The sequence below is a fragment of the Urocampus carinirostris genome, chromosome 15 (genome assembly GCF_059441175.1).
Source record: "Urocampus carinirostris isolate Australia breed hairy pipefish chromosome 15, RoL_Ucar_1.0, whole genome shotgun sequence".
Lineage (NCBI taxonomy): Eukaryota > Metazoa > Chordata > Actinopteri > Syngnathiformes > Syngnathidae > Urocampus > Urocampus carinirostris.
The window spans coordinates 2,954,656-2,971,796 of NC_142363.1; the positions used below are offsets into that span (position 1 = coordinate 2,954,656).

The window sequence follows — 17,141 nt, forward strand, 5'->3', positions numbered from 1 at the left end:
CATGCAAGATATCACCTCGTGGGGTCTCAATGATTCTAAGGAAGGTGAGGAATCAGCCCGGAACTACACGACAGAAGTTGGTCATTGACCTGAAAAGAGCTGGGACCACTGTTTCCAAGGTTACTGTAGATAATACACTAAGACGCGAAAGGTTCCCCTGCTAAGACCAGCACATGTCAAGGCCCGTATTAAGTTTGCATAGGGCCGTTTGGATGACACAGAGGAGTCATGGGAGAAAGTTTTGTGGTCAGATGAGACCAAAATATATTTTTGGGGTCATAATACCACTAAGCAATGTTTGGAGGAAGAAGAATAAACAGTACAATCCAAAGAACACTATCCCTACTGTGAAGCAAGGGGGTGGTAGCATCATGCTTTTGGGGTGTTTTTCTGCACATGGGACAGGACGAGTGCACTGCATTAAAGAGAGGATGACTGGGGCAGTGTATTGTGAGACTTTGCTTCCCTCAGTCAGAGCATTGAAGATGTGTCGTGGTTGGGTCTTCCAACATGACAACGACCCAAAGAACACGGCCATGAAAACCAAGGAGTGGCTCCGTAAAAAGTATATCAAGGTTCTAGCATGGCCCAGCCAGTCTCCAGACCTGAACCCAATCGAAAATATTTGGAGGTAGCTCAAAGTACGTGTTTTTCAGCGACAGTCCAGAAACCTGACTGATTATAGAGGAGATCTGTGTGGAGGATTGGGCCAAGATCCCTCCTGCGGTGTGTTCAAACCTAGTAAAAAATTACAGGAATCGTTTGACCTCTGTCATAGCAAACAAAGGCTATCTATCTATCTACCCTGGTCATATCCCTTGAGAGGGGTGACCGACAGCAAGACAAACACATACAAAAAACAAAGAAATTTAAAAAAGGAAAAAAGTAGCAAAAAAACACACACAAAATTTTTTGGACCATGGCCAACCAATTTCATTTCTCAATCTATCCTAACATACTCCTCAAACACTTCATCTCAAAAACATTTAATTTCCTTCTCAAATCTGCATTCAGGCTCTGCACAATACAACACAGTCTACATAATCACACTCTCATACAGTCCCCTCTTAACATTCATACTCATACTCTTGTTTCGAAGGCTACTTTACCAAATAATAGCATTCTTTTTCTCATCTGTTCATATATTTTTGCAGCTGCATCACACAAATAAATCATCAAAAAAAGCATGCATTGTGATTTCTGGATTTTTCTTTTAAGTCTATCGCTCTCACATTGGACATGCAACTAAGATGAAAATTTCAGATCCCTCCATGATTTCTAAGTGGGGAAAAATAGCAAAGTAGCAGGGTCTTCAAATACCCTTTTTCTTTCCTGTATATAAATAACTTATGTAATCCATCCATCCATTATCTGCACCGCTTATCCTCAGTAGGGTCACAGGGGTGCTGGAGCCCATCCCAGCTGTGTCCGGGTAGTGGGCAGGGGACACCCGGAACTGGTTGCCAGCCAGTCGAGGGGCACACAGGGACAGACAACTCTCACTCATTCACACCTAGGGACAATTTGGACCGGCCAATTAACCTGACATGCATGTTTTTGGAATGTGGGAGAAAACCGGAGTGTCCGGAGGAAACCCACGCAAGCACAGGGAGAACTTGCAAACTCCAGACAGGAAGGCTGGTAGCTGGATTTGAACCCATGACCTCAGAACTGTGCCGCACACACTCTAACCACTGCGTCGCCGTGCTGCGCAACTTATGTAATATATAATTTAAATTAAAATATATTCCATTTCCTGACGACACTAGAATATTAGGCTCTGAATTTTTGACATAAATAACCCATGGAACTTAACACAGTAAAGGAATGGTTTTATCAAAGCAATTTATCATTACATGTATCAAAAACAAGGGTTATTGTATTTAGGAAATTGAAAAAAAATCTGTTTGTGTGCAATTAGTCGAGTTTTCTTTTCCCTTGTTAATATATGATTTATGCTGTTTTTTATGTCCTGTGCCGAAATAAACTTAATTCATTCAAGTATTTTATTGCTATAAGTAGGTCATTGTGGATTTTTTTCTTAGTGTTTTGCACTATGCCTGTTAACTTTGCTTTAAAACTGATTTAAAATTGGTTGTTGTCCGTATATTTTGCACTGAATGTAGTTTTTAGTCATCAAAATATTCCCTCGTTAAAATGAACAGGTGGATTTTGTTGTTTAAAATTCAAAATTTTCCAGACTGACTGATAGAAAATCAGAATATTTTTGGCCCATCTCAAAAGCCATATATGTTATTTATCTCTGTGCCAATACTGATACTGGACAATGAACTTGTTTTGTGTTTGTGTATTTGTGCTATTTTCTGCCATTTGTATTTTAACTATTAACTGTACCCAATTTGAAATGATTCATTAGATCTTAATTATATATTTTTCTTCTCGCCAGATGCAGACCTTGTTTGCCTTTGATGAGGAAGAAATGGAAATGAGAAACAAGGTGGTGGAAGATCTGAAGACAGCGCTCCGGACTCAACCCATGAGGTAAACTGAGAAAAAAAAAACTTCAATGTATAATATTTGAAATAAGCATTAATTATTTAGTTACCGTATTTTCCGCACTATAAGGCGCACCTAAAAGTCTTAATTTTTTTCGAAAGCTTGACCATGCGCCTAATAATACAGTGCGCCTTATATATGGCTCAATATTAAATCGCAAGGTCTCGCAACTTACGCAACAGCAGCCGACTCGATTTTCCCCTGAACGTGGAGTAGTCCGCGGTGTATGCTGGGATTTATATACCGGCGTTTCATTGGCTAACCAATGTGTCAATCATCATTTGAATCGATCGCTATTGGCTAAAGTTATTCGGAGCCTCGGATAGGCTAGAGGGCCGAAACAACACTTAAAATTAGTTTTACCTGGTTATATCAGTATTATTTTCCCCCCATTTTATTAACACTCCACTTATTGAAACATGAATATTTTGTTTGTTTTGATTCAATTGTTTGTTTGTTTGTACATGATTCAAATTGAATCTTTTCTTCCGGCGCCGTCACGAATGGCAGCCACTCCAGCAGCTCCCGTGTTATTTTCGATTGTTCTCGATTGTTCTCAGCTCAGGGATGCTGCTGGAAATGTGAATTTCCCTTCGGGGATGAACAAAGTATCTATCTATCTATCTATCTATCTATCTATCTATCAAACCCTGCAATTGGCCGAAAAAGATGTGTCAATCATCAGTCAAATCGATCGCTATTGGCTGAAGTTATTCGGAGCCTCGGATTGGCTAGAGGGCCAAAACAAACCCTGCAATTGGCCAAAAAAGATGTGTCAATCATCCGTTAAATCGATCGCTATTGGCTGAAGTTATTCGGAGCCTCGGATTGGCTAGAGGGCCGAAACAAACCCTGCAATTGGCCGAAAAAGATGTGTCAATCATCCGTTAAATCGATCGCTATTGGCTGAAGTTATTCGGAGCCTGGGATTGGCTAGAGGGCCAAAACAAACCCTGCAATTGGCCGAAAAAGCTGACTGAATAGCAAGCTTGCTAAACTACGCCATAAAGAAACATGTTTCATTAGTCTGTATTTGAAACCATTTTACTCTCCTGGATTTACTACACTTACGGTTGTAAGAAGACCATGATTGCGTATCATTATTGATTGTGAGAACTTAGGTGAGTTATGCGGCTTTATATTTTCCCGGTATCTTGTTTTAGAACGATCTTGATGTTGCTGTGATGAGTTGAGTGAATTAAACTCAATTCCAAGTGTTTATTGTCATATGCACAGTAAAGTGGCGAGCGAAAAAGAAAATAGAAACTAAGGAATGGTTGGCATTTCTTGAATTCCAAGACATTAACCTTCCGAATGATATTTGAAATGCTGCATTTGAGTGGCATCGACGGACACCGCATTCGCACGTGTCTACGACACGTATTTGCTTCTTTGCAAGCTTTGGGAATGTTAAGGGGGTAATCCGTTTGACTGAATCATCTAACTTTTTTGTCGACGTTCCCATTGTAGCGCCTTATAATCCGGTGCGCATTATCTATGGAAGATATAGGACCAAAAACTATTTTTTGGGGGTGCGTCCTATAGCCTGGTGCGCTCTATAGTGCGGAAAATACGGTACTTAATTAAGATTATCTTCTTCAAAAATGTTTGGTTCACTTTTTTTCATTGCAATCATTGCAATAGCTGACTATAATTGGAGTGTTTTTGCTAATTGCCACTGTGATTATTGTTTGTTCCAAAAAATACTGTGCAATTTTAGACAGTATAATTATTTGAGAGAGTTATTTTAAGAGAGTACTTTGTTGGTTTGGACACATGGAGAGGATGGATGAGGAGCGAATGTTGCAGAGGATCTGCAGAGGAGAAGTAAATGGAAAGAGACCAAGAGGAAGGCCGCGATTGACGTGGATGGATACTGTTATGAGTGCACTCGGAATGAGGTCTAAATATAATGGAAGTTCGTGCTCTTGTTAGTGATAGGAATGAGTGGAGAGGTGTCGTGAAAGGATAGTAGGATATTTGGTCGTTTTCTAAGGGATGGGCAGGGCACCGTATGATGCGGCAGGGGTGAACCAGTGAAAGCTGTCTGGCCCTGCTGTTGAACAGAAGAGTGAGTTGTGTCACCCTGACCCGAGTGACATGGCCGCTTTCTTTGTCCCATTTCATCTGGAGGGACGAAGGCATGAGCGTCTTGGGTGCCGAGGTGCTTAACTTGTGGGTTTTTGGGCATTTGGGTTGGCCATGGTCCAAAACTTTTGTGTGAGATTTTTTTTTTGCTACTTTTTCCCCTTTTTAGTTTCTTTGTTTTCTTTGTTGTTTTTTTTTTGTATGTGTTTGTCTTGCTGTCGGTCACCCCTCTCGGGGGATATAACCAGGGTAGATGGATAGATAGATAGGTGATTATTCAATTTCAATTTAATAATATTAAAATGAGATTGTCTTTTGTTTTGTTTTGTTTTTTACCATTGTGAGCCTCTATATGTCATTATGTTAATCAGCAGCTGGTCAGTCACAATTGATTTGGGCATGCTAAACCAGCCAATGAAATAAACACTGCCTCACCTTCCCCATCAGCAGCTGCTTAATTTCTATCTTTCAACCTGGGCCAGTTTATGATGCATTAGTCTGAAACCAAACTGTGTGTTGTATTTTCTTTCAGTCTGCCATGATGTGACAAGCCGCATGTGTAGAGTGACAAATATGCAGTCCTAGTGTAGACTTTATGTCTGGGTTGTGCATTTCTATTCAACAGTCATAGAATGCAACCAATCACACTACGTCGTGAATGTGATGTTTGGTTGGTTTGGTTTGGTTGGTTGGATCCCTTTACCTCTAGGGTCGTAGAGGCACCATTTTCTGTGGTGTGTCTTGTTCAAGTACAGCCTGGTGGCGCATATCCCTCTCTAAGCCAACATATGTTTCCACCCGGTATTACAAAATAAATACAGTTATTGCCTTATCTGTATGGATAAAGTCATCTAAATACTGATCAGGGATTGCACCATTTCAAACGTTTTATTTAGAACAGCAAGTACAGCAAAAATACATTTAAGTTTTTTTTCCTGCCAAATAACAACATCCAGGCACATAGATATTCAAACCACCAATTTACTGAAGGTCCTTAGATCGCTGGTTCAGATCTGGCTATAAGGAAGTACTAAGATAAAAACATCATCTTTTCAGAAAACATTTTCTCCTTCCAGATTTTATTATTTGTTACTATATATATAAATATATATATATATATTCAGTTTATTTTTATAAATGTTAAGTTTGCAAACTTTTTCTGGTAAATAATTTTACCTTACGGTTGCGGTCCTGTTGGGTATGCGGGACATTTATGGGCCGGCATAAACCGTGCAAAAGATTGACACATAAAATATCATTGGAGAGAGTAACTAATAAACATATTTTGATCTGTGACTTTGTGATTATCCAAGCGTGTCATTACCGACTGACTCATATATGTTTATTGCCAAGAAATTTTGGGACTAGAAAGAACCCTCAGTGGCAGTTTGGGTAAAAAATGCACGATTATTCTCATCTGGGCTATGTGAGAGAATTAATCATTATTTTAATGATCCCTGGAGGGTTTGTTTACCCGTTCACTTTGAAGTCCTCATTTGCTTTCAATGTCAGGGGAATTTTTGCCTCTGTTTGTCTTGTTTCAGGGAAGCTTTCTCATATTATCCGCATTTTTGCACCACACTTTAATAGCAGTTTCTCATTCTGTCCGGCGTCATTTTAATGTATGACTTGGCTGAGTCAGTGCTGAGATTGGCTGTGGATGTTTCTTCTTCCTGCTGTTGCAGAAAAGCAGCTGCTATGTTGGCGTGACAAGGCTCTCCTATGTCATCGGTGCTCAGTTTTGCTTGGTCACAGAGCATAAGCGGATGGTGGGCAATTGGGCATTCAAAGGGGATCGGGTGGTAAACATGTTAGCGTTGTTGGCTTTAAAATCTTGTCTTTAGCCAGATGCTTTGGAGAAGAGACTGAATGTTTTCCTTCTCTGCTCTGCCTTGGCTAAAAATGAATATAATTTTTCAACCAAATGAATGTTCCCAGTTTATCTCATGTTAAACTTTGAAACTTCGCTGCTCTAACTTCTGAGTTAAGCTTCAAAACAGTTTTGAAGGTTAAGGCTTTTTTAGCTCAATTTAACACAGCTTTAACGCTTTAACTTAAGTGATAAAATAGCATAAAGGTTTTAACTCAAGCGCTAAAGTAATTTCAAATTTTGCTACAAGAGCATTACGTCGATAACTTTTTCTGTACCGCGGACCGGTTTAATGTCGGACAATATTCTCATGGCCAATGATAACATTAATAATAAAAACATATAACATATAATAATAAAATTCCTAAATCCACTGTGCGATCACTAAACCACTAGGGATTTATATGACATAGGAAAAGGCATTCCGGGCAGCATGGCGCGGCAGTGGTTAGCGCGTGTACGTCACAGTTCTGAGGTCACGGGTTCAAATTCAGCTACTGGACTTCCTGTGCAGAGTTTTTATGTTCTCCCCGTGCTTGCGTGGGTAAGGCATTCCATTTTATTTCATCATCACACTATTTTAATTCACGATACCAAATATGAATGTTAGAGAATTAAGGAAACAGAAAGTCGTCCTGAATCATATAAATAAACGCAAAAAAATCATGACGGTGAAAACAACTCTTTGGTGATTACTTTGAAGGACAATAAATGAATCGATTGTTATTTACATTTTGGTATTGTGCTTATGGTTTACATTTAGGATAAGTATTTTAATCATGGCCCCCTGTATTCAACAATACATACTTTGAGTAAAATTAGTGTGATCATGAGATAAAATTTAAAGCCTCTTCATATGTCATCTACATCTCGAGTGGTCAGGATTCAACACTCCCACTGCCGTGTTCCCGGTTAGATTCAAGTTGCATCCAATGTTGTGCAAATGTAGTCAGCGATAATTTTCAAAAGATCACTGCTCAGTCATTGCTCAAATACGGTAATACAATACCGTGAAACCTTGTTGTATTTTGTGGTTTAAAAAAAATGTTTGTTATACATAAATGTCAAGCCCATTCTCAAGGTGTTTCCATTTTTCCTCATGTTGAGGTTTTTGAGTTCTTCCTTGCCCTTATGTAGGTTTTAGATCAGAAAATGGTGTAATAGTAGTCTTTGGTTTGCAATCGTCTGTGCAGCCCTTTGAGACTCCTTGTTGTTAAGGGCTATACAAATAAACATGACTTGGCTAGGCAACTTTTTTCTAAAATAGGGCCACTTTTTTTCTTTCTGTGCGGCCCGGTACCAAGTGACCCAAAGCCTGTTAAAGGCCTGTGGTTGCTGACCCATAATATAAAGCTTAGACACTTTTAAGTTAAAGCAGTTTTAAAGCTTAAATTCGTGAGTTAAAGCAGCTTAAAACCGTTAACTGCAGAAAAACTTTAAAATTTGTTAATTCCATTGTTAAAATTCCTAGCTTTAACATGAATAACACTTATTTAAAATTTTAAAAAGCTCTTTTTTTTCTTTCCATCCCACCAATTCCTCAAATTACAATATGAAAGCTCCCTTTCTACAGACTTTTTAAAAATTACCATATCTGTCTCACACCACTTGGTTAGAGGTGGCAGTCAGTTACATGACATACAAGCTATTGTGTTCTTCAAGGTCATTTCTCTGGCAAAATAATGACAACACAAGTTGAAATGATGTTCTTAAAGCATATTTTGGCCAGTAAGTACTGCAGTCACAGTGTGGTCTGTTAAAGTCACAGAAACCTGAGCGTGTTTCCAATATAGCTTCTCCCCCAAGCTTCTCAAGCGTGGCGCTGTCAATATTGCCTTTCTGAATGGTTCTGTTTTGTAAAGGTCGGGTCCATGATCAATTTTCTCATAATATCTTACTATTTAAGTGCAATCAGTTGTGGAGCAGAGCACCACTTGTTTTTTGAGAGGCTTGAAGTTAGCGATTATGAATTTGAGGACACTTTGGTAAGTAACCCAATTAGCAAGATGATGATATTTTTTAACACCTACAATACTAGGCACAGCTGTAATGGCCGATGTCCAGCATAATTTTCTCTTTTTTTCCAACTGAGTGAGAGTTGTTCGCTTACCCACGGCAAACATGCCTGAGGGGATGTCGTAAGCAGCGGTTGCTTCTTTGAATTGAAGAGGATCCTCCTGGGTTTTCAAGTATGCAGTGGTTGTTCACTTCTCAAGTGCAGACAAAGACTGGCCTGTGAGCCACTTGAGAGTAACTGCATGCAAGAGAAGGAATGTTTGTTTTTCATCATTTAATTGTTAGAGTTGACAGACAGGTGACTTGACAGACTATAAAGCTCACCCAAAACCAAAATTTCAATGTGCGCCTTATACTTCTGTGACCCTTTAAATACGAAAACAACCCCTTAAATGTGTCATTTCCCCCCCCCAAATAATGACAAAAAGCAGGCAGACAAAATTGGAATATGCGTTGCCATTTTGTCCAATTATTAATCAGTCAATAACTTCAATCGCTGACCACAATTGCATAACAATGGGTGTAACAAGGATCGAACCGGAAAGCATTGGTAAGAGCCCCTTATCCTAACCACTAGGCTGATGGGGACACGGATTGTTATTTACCATTGCATAACATTGCAACACAAATCCAACCCGGATTGCAGCGTCAGAGCACTGGGCCCTATCTACTACAACACTAGAGATACAGAAGAGACATAAAGCGACATTAGGTCTTATTTCATGATCACACTATTTTCACTATACCAGACCTCAAAACAGGCCAGGAACCTTCAACAGTGCATCCTCAATAGTGCCTCGACAACCTAGGTGGTTAGGGGATCCGTGAACCATGAACCAGATATGTTAGAGGAATGAGAAAACAGAAAGTGATTGAAAATCGTTGTAAAACTCGGTTCCACTTTTTTGAAGCTCAAACTAAGAATAGTTAGTGACATATAATTTGAATTTGTTTGGGCAGGCATTTGATGATATCTTTTAAGTCGAGTCAAGCCATTTTATTTGTATAGGCCTTAATCACAAAGAGTCTCAAAGGGCTTCACAAGATTACGCAGACTATTTTTTTCAGACTATTATTACAACATCCCCTGATCTGGAACCAACATGAGGGCAAGGAAAAACTCAAAAAACCTTAACATGAGGAAAATGAAGAAACCTTGAGAATGGACCGCACATGAGGTATCCCCTTTCCAGGATTACCAGACAGCAGAGGATGTTGCAATCGCAAATAATACAGTTTCAGATTCAGATATACTTTATTGTCATTCTAGTACACGTGTATACAGAACAAAATGTCGATACATCTGACCCACACAGTTTCCTTGAATGTACTGATATAAATAAAATATTGTATTGAAGTATGGAGTATTGAAGTACTAATAATATACTCAATAATTATGGCTATGTATAGTATTATACAGTAGTGCAGAGTGCAAGAGTGCAAGAGGAGCAGCTAACCAGATGTGCAAAATGGGCAGTCAGGTAAACAAGTCACTATACAGTAACAATAACACTGTAGTAGGATGCAGAGGAGAACATGGCAAAAGGAGTGGCTAGGTATAAAGAACTGCCAGTAGTGCAAAAAAACAAAACAAAAAACAAAACAAACAAACAGATGTACAGATTAGCAGCAGTGTAGACTTACTGTGTGTGTGATTGACCATTTAACAGTCTAATGGCCAGGGGGACAAAACTTTTGCAGAACCTGGTGGTCCTGCACCGCACACTGCAGTACCTCTTCCCAGAGGCTAGCATAGTGAACAGTCCCTGATGGGGGTGAAAGGGGTCCCTAATGATATTCTTTGCTCAGGATAGGTAGCACTTCTGGCCAATGTCCTGAATGGAGGGGAGAGAAGTCCCGATGATTTTCTCTGCTGTCCTCATCACCCTCCTCACACTACCCAGTCAAAGGCACTGCATCCTCCACACCACACAGAGATACAGCTGGTCAGGATGCTCTCTATGGTGCCCCTGTAGAATGTGATGAGGGTGGGTGGGGGCAGGTGGGCTCTCCTCATCTTCTGCAGGAAGTACAGGCGCTGCTGTGCCCTCTTCACCAGTGATGCAGTGTTCACGGACCAGGTGAGTTTGTTTGTGATGTGCACCCCAAGGACCAGGCTGTTGTCTCTGCACCAGCCCACCAACTGCTCCACCTCCTCTCTGTGGGCCAGGTTGTTGTCGTCCCTGATGAGGCCCACCACTGTTGTGTCGTCCGCAAACTTCACGATGTGGTTTGTGGCTGACCTAGGGATGCAGTCGTGTGTCGCCAGAGAGAACAGCGGGGGGCTCAGGACACAGCCTTGGGGGGAGCCCGTGCTGAGGGTGATGACATCGGAGATGTTCTGACCAATCCGCACTGACTGGGGTCTGTCAGCGAGGAAGTCCAGCAGCCAGTTCCGCAGGGGGGTGTTGAAGCCCAGGAGTCTCAGTTTGTCTACCAGGTGTTGTGGGATGATGGTGTTGAATGCTGAACTGAAGTCCAGGAACAGCATCCGCACACGGGTGTTCTTCTCCTCTAGGTGTGTCAGGCTCAGGTGAAGCGCAGAGGAGATGGCATCCCCGGTGGAGCGGTTTGTCCGGTAGGCAAACTGAAAGGGGTCCAGTGGGAAGGGGAGACTGGAGGTGATGTACTCTTTAACCAGTCTCGCAAAGCACTTCATTATGATGGGAGTCAGTGCAACGGGCCGGTAATCGTTCAATGATGAGATCTGGGGATTCTTTGGCACTGGGATGATGGTGGCAATCTTGAAGCATGATGGTACCGTGGCTTGGTCTAGCGAGGTGTTGAAAATGTCTGTTAGGACACAAGCCAGCTGATCGGCGCACTCCCTAAGGACCCGCCCTGGAATGTTGTCAGGACCTGGAGCCTTCCGTGTGTTGACCCTTCTCAGGGTCTTCCTCACATCAGTTGAGTCCAGGAGGAGTGCTCTTTCGTCCTGATGTGGAACCGCTTTCGCTGCAGTGGTGCCATTTTGTGCCACGAACCTCCCAAAGAAGTGGTTGAGGTCATTCAGGAAGTCGATGCTAGCGTCCCCCACTGGGGCGGTGTTTGGCTTGTATCTGGTGATGGCCTGAATGCCTTTCCACATATCCCTGGTGTTGGTTGTGCTGAGGAAAAGGTCCTGGATTTTTTGACTGTGCGATCGCTTTGCTAGTCTGACGGTTCAGGTTGGCCCTCGCAGATCTCAGTGCCTCCTCATCACCAGATTTAAAGGCAAGGTTCCGTGCCTTTAGTAATTTACGTATCTCAGCAGTCATCCAGGGCTTCTGATTGGCACGGGTGCAGATGGTTTTGGTGTTGCTGATGTCCTCTGCGCATTTACTGATGTAGGCTGACACAGACATGGCGTACTCATGTATGTTTATTTTGTTGTTGTAAGTGGCAGCCGATTTAAACATGTCCCAATCTGTGCATTCAAAGCAGTACTGTACTGCCTCCATTGCCCCCTCAGTCCACACTCTCACCTGCTTCACTGTAGGTTTTTCTCTGGTCAGCAGGGGCTTGTATGCAGGTATTAGCATAACAGAAAAGTGATCTGATGAGCCAAGGTGGGGGCGGGGGGCTGCTCTGTATGCTCCTCTGATATTTGTGTAGGCCAAGTCCAATGTGTTCCTACCTCCTGTAGCAAAGTCGACATGCTGGTGGAAATGCGGGAGAACTGTTTTCATGTTGGCCTGGTTAAAGTCCCCCGCAGCAATGAAAATGCATTCGGTGTAAGCATGCTGCAGTTCACTCACAGTTTGGTAGAGAACGTCCATGGCCTCCTTTGTATTAGCGCTGGGGGGCACGTACACAGCAGTAATAATAGTAGTGCTAAACTCCCTCGGGAGGTAGAACGGTCTGCAAATCACCGTCAAAAGTTCAATGTCCCGTGAGCAGTGATTCGAGATTATCTTAGCATTTCTACACCAGTTGTTGTTGGTATAAATGCATAGTCCGCCACCCCTGCTTTTACCGGTAAGTTCGCCGCTCCTATCAGCGCGAAATGCAGTTAACCCCACGATGCTAACGGCGTCATCCGGGATCGATGAGTTTAGCAATGTCTCCATCAGAATTATAGCGCAGCAGTTCGCCATCCAGCTCGGTAGCCTAGATGGTAGGGCGCCCGCTTCTGAGACTGGGAGGTCGCTGGTTCAAGCCTCGGCCGTGTCATACCTAAGACTTACAACATTGGTACCCATTGCCTCCCTGCTTGGCGCTCGGCATTAAGGGTTGGAATTGGGGGGTTTGGTCACCTAATGACTCCCAACACAGCAGTTGGGTCTAAAAACCCGGCGCCGATCGAAGGTGAAGAGTCACGTCGATATCATGTTGATGGTTGATTCTGGCTGAATAATAATAAATAAAAATCTTGCGGTTCGATGTAAGTTCCACTTGTAAATGGTCCAGTTTATTGTCCAGAGAGCGAACGTTGGCGAGGAAAATGAATGGGAGAGGCGTTTTGAAGGGTTTAGCCTTTAGCCTAGCTGTTAGCCCGGCCCGACAACCTCGATTCCTCCTCCGGTCACACCGCCTCCTCTTGCCACTCTGCTCCGCTGCTTTGTAGGCCCCTGGGTCTTGTTGACGTAGTACTCCGAAGCTAAGTAAACACTCCAGAGTGGTCGTAGCAACGAGCGCTCTATTTCTGGATGATCGCATATCCAGCAAAAAACTGCGATCGTATATCAATCTGCAGTTAGAGTTGACTTTGTTCGCCGTCAAAAACTGAGTCGAAGACTGGGTTTTATGACCAAAATGTAAGAAACTGTAGCGAGCCGATGTAGCCGCAGCCATACAGGGCGCCGCCATCTTATCAATACAGAGATATTGTTTACAAAGAATATAGGTTATTCATATGCTATAGAGTAGAAGTGTGTTTTAGATTTAAACATTTCCACTGAGGTTGCAGATCGGATCTTAGGGGGGAGGGCATTCCACAGCACCGGTGCCCGGATGGAGAACGCTCTCGAACCAGCGGAACACTTCTTGGCTCTTGGATCACCAGAAGACCGGCACTCTCAGAACGAAGGCTTCGGACTGGAACATAGGGGGAAATCAGATCTGAAAGTCCATGTATGATTTTGCATAATACTAAGAGAACCTTGAAATCACATCTTGGGCTAACAGGGAGCCAATGCAGGTTAGCCAGAATCGGGGTGATGTGATCGGACTTTTTTGTCCTGGTTAAAAGCTTTGCTGCGGCATTTTGTACCAGCTGAAGACTCTTGATTCTGGTCATCGGAAGACCAGAGAGTAGTGCATTACAGTAATCGAGACGGAAGGTAACAAACGCGTGAATTATAATCTCCGCATCCGACTGAGACGGTATAGGACGAATTTTAGCAATGTTAGGAAGATGGAAGAAAGCGGTTCTACTAATTTTCTTCACATGTGTTTGAAAAGACAGATCGGGGTCAAATATGACACCTAAATTTTTAACTGAGTCACTCTGTGTGATGTGACATTTGTCAATGTTCACAGCAGTCTTTGAGAATAAGTTGCGGCATTTAGATGGACCAATAACTAACATTTCGGTCTTTTCAGAGTTAAGACGCAGGAAATTGAGTGACATCCACTCTTTTATCTCAGTGAGGCAGGCCTCCAAATTTCCACAATTTAGTGTGGCAGATTCCTCCAACGGAAGATATAGTTGAGTGTCATCTGCGTAGCAGTGGAAACTTATATTATACTTTTGAATAATATCACCTAATGGAAGCATGTAAATGCTGAAAAGAAGGGGGACAAGCACTGAACCCTGCGGAACCACAGGTAACACCAAAGGGCTCAGATGTCATTTTGCCATATTTAACACAGTGCGTCCTATCTGAGAGGTAGGATCTGAACCATAAGAGGACGGTTCCTCAATGTTTTTTACTTCATTCAGTACTTTCTACTTAGCCTTTTTCTTCATTCAGTTTAGAATCTTTTGCCAGTTGGCGCTAAAAGACGGCGTTTTAGCGGTCTCTAACTTTATCTGTACCACGGACCAGTTTAATATCAAACAATTTTCCAGCGTCCCCGCCCAATAATAACGTAAACAATTTGGTACCTGACTGAAAATACTGTGATGACGGAATAATACAATCGAATGGCTTTTTATGTGTAATCTGTTTCCTTAGTGGTCTAATAAATAGGATTCGGCGTGCTCAGCGCTGCGATCAGGGTTTGATCCCCGTTGGATCCAATGTTATGCAATTGTGATAAGTGATATATCCCGACTCCTCAACCATTGCAAAAATACGGTTCTTTTATTTTTATTTTTTGCTATCCTAGCCCTCAATGTTATTTTATTCCATGCACCTTATAGTTTGGTGCGCCTTATATTGCGGGGAATACGGTATTCAGTTGCAGAGGCCTAATATAAATTTCTAAAACTACAGAAAGTATCACTTAGAACAGCATCTTTCACCTTCTGCTCTCCATATGTTTTTTACCTGGCTGCTTACCTTCAGTCAGTATAAATCATCTTTCTTTAAGATGGTCTTAAAATTCTTGGACAATAATATGGCCAATGGATAACTTTCCTTGTCTCTCGTGTGCTGTAAACTGGTGCGGAACACGTTCCACAGAGTGGCTGCCATACAGTGTTTAATAGTAACGGTGCCGTTTATTTATAGATGGAGAGTGCAGCTCCTGCAGATAAAAAATCACAAGAAGCACTTCATTTGTAGAGGAATTGTCTGAGCCAAATGTGTTGTCACATTGTTTTTTTTTCTCTGAGGAATTTGTTGCCTTCACCAGGTAAATTGTGTGCTTTTGCTGGAAATCTGGAACCGACTGTGTTTAAGTATAAACATCTGTGCTAAATTTAAGTGCAATATTAACCTCCATGTTTTGTGGTTTTTCCATGCCTATAAAAAGTAAAATGTGGACATGGTTAGGCTCTCCTCCTAATTATCAAAACGGCTACAAATCCTCCCTATGTCCATTTCCCATGTTAGTATATGTCCTTTCTCTAGTTCTCCTCCAAGTTGTTGGGTGAAATTAATTTATTGTAACTGTCAGGAATCCGACCGTGTACTAACTGGTAGCTCATTGTTATGCTGACTATGGCATCACTCCAAGTTTACATTTCCAGTCTGTCAATCAGCCTGTCACTCTGATGCTAATAGCTGGATTCTCTTCTATTTTGACCACCTAATAAGACTTGATTCTTCAGAAATATGTATATTTGGGGATGGTCCTCCTGTCTATTTACCAGTATATATTATTTATGGTGTCTCCAAACAACTCAATTGCTTTTTGTTCTCTGTTGAGTGTTGTAAAAGCAGATACCTTGTGGTCAGCATTTAAACGTACTGGCTGATTGTTGATGAAAAATATATTTGTATTTTTAAGTGTATTAATAAAAAGTGTTATTTCAGTGCCTATTGTGGGTTTCTCTTTTACCAACACATGTGTTGTAACAATGCTGTCCATGTGTGAACACGACGTAAATAAAATCATTTTGGGTCAAGAATAGTTTTGTACAAAAACAAGGTTTAATCAATCCCCATGATTTAGTTGTTCTAATACAAAACAACCCTTTATAATGTGTATTTTTTTTTCAAAATAAAGACAAAACCAAATCCATCTACAAACAAAGAATTAATCTGTTTCTTTTCTCACTCTCAATCTATAAATACATCACATGGTTAATTTTAGACACTGTATGGCAGCCATACTTCTTTTTGTAGAAAAAGAAATAACGTACATTGTTGGGTTAGAACCAAAATATTAAGGGGGTTGCGATGTAACTAACCAACATGGGTCATATTGCCTAAAATCACCTGTCAAAAATGGTTTCCGTTGTTTAAAACCAGGGGTCGCTAACCTTTTTTAAGCTGAGAGACTTTTTTTTGTTCCTGATTAGAGCAAAATGCTACCAGTATGATATGCATTTGTAAAACAACAGTGTATCGTAATATCAAATGCTTTTTCAATGTATTATTACCAAGTTAATTAAAGAGTTAAGAAAATGTGATCAGTCAAACACTGATACATCTGCCTCAATCGTATTTAATGATTTTTTTTTTTGGTGCCATTTAGGAATAAAATTTCCTAGAAAAAAGCATTGACCGATTACTTGCGACCTATTTTCAGAACGCGTCTGCGGGCGTATTTTTTTAAAACTAGTCTAAAGGCTTTGGCACAGCCCTTAGTTGAGTGTCAAGCCTCTGGGAATTATTTCAGTTTGACAAATCACTACTAGATGCCAGGGGTGGCTTTGATCAGATTTTTGTTAACGCATTTCGTGCTTTGTTTTGCTTCCTGTATACACCGTATGACACCGTATAGCAGTGTGTCCGCGGCCCATATGCCGTGTAAACGCAGTGTAACGAGAAAAGCGAATATAATAGTACAGACATTTTACTACCTTAAAGCCTTATTCTTTCGATTAAAAAAAGACATTCCCTTCAGCGATGCTGGGGCATGTCGGCGATTGCCAAATAATGTGGTACTTTCACCAAAAACATCGGGGGCCAAAAAGTTCTTGCAAAGTCCAGTGTTCTTGCAATAAAATGTTATTTTGCAAGCAAAGTACCCTAATGTTTATGGAAAGCATTGATTTGATATTCTAAGTATAATATGTATATATACTCGCGTATTATTTATTTTTAGCAGGCTGTGTTTTCTTTTCTGGGACGTTACCAATCAAAAAGTGTAAATATGTACCTGCACAACCGATTTT

At 41.3% G+C, this 17,141-nt stretch overlaps 1 protein-coding gene across 5 annotated transcripts in view; it reads left to right on the forward strand.

The window, feature by feature from the left end:
* Window positions 1-17,141, forward strand: part of LOC148351336 (disheveled-associated activator of morphogenesis 2-like) — a 171,627-nt gene that overhangs the window by 98,204 nt on the left and 56,282 nt on the right. For all 5 annotated transcript variants that reach the window (XM_088354081.1, XM_088354082.1, XM_088354084.1 and 2 more), the window contains exon 5: window positions 2,408-2,502. In XM_088354081.1, coding sequence (XP_088210207.1) covers window positions 2,408-2,502 — 95 coding nt within the window. The remainder of the gene's footprint in view (window positions 1-2,407; window positions 2,503-17,141) is intronic.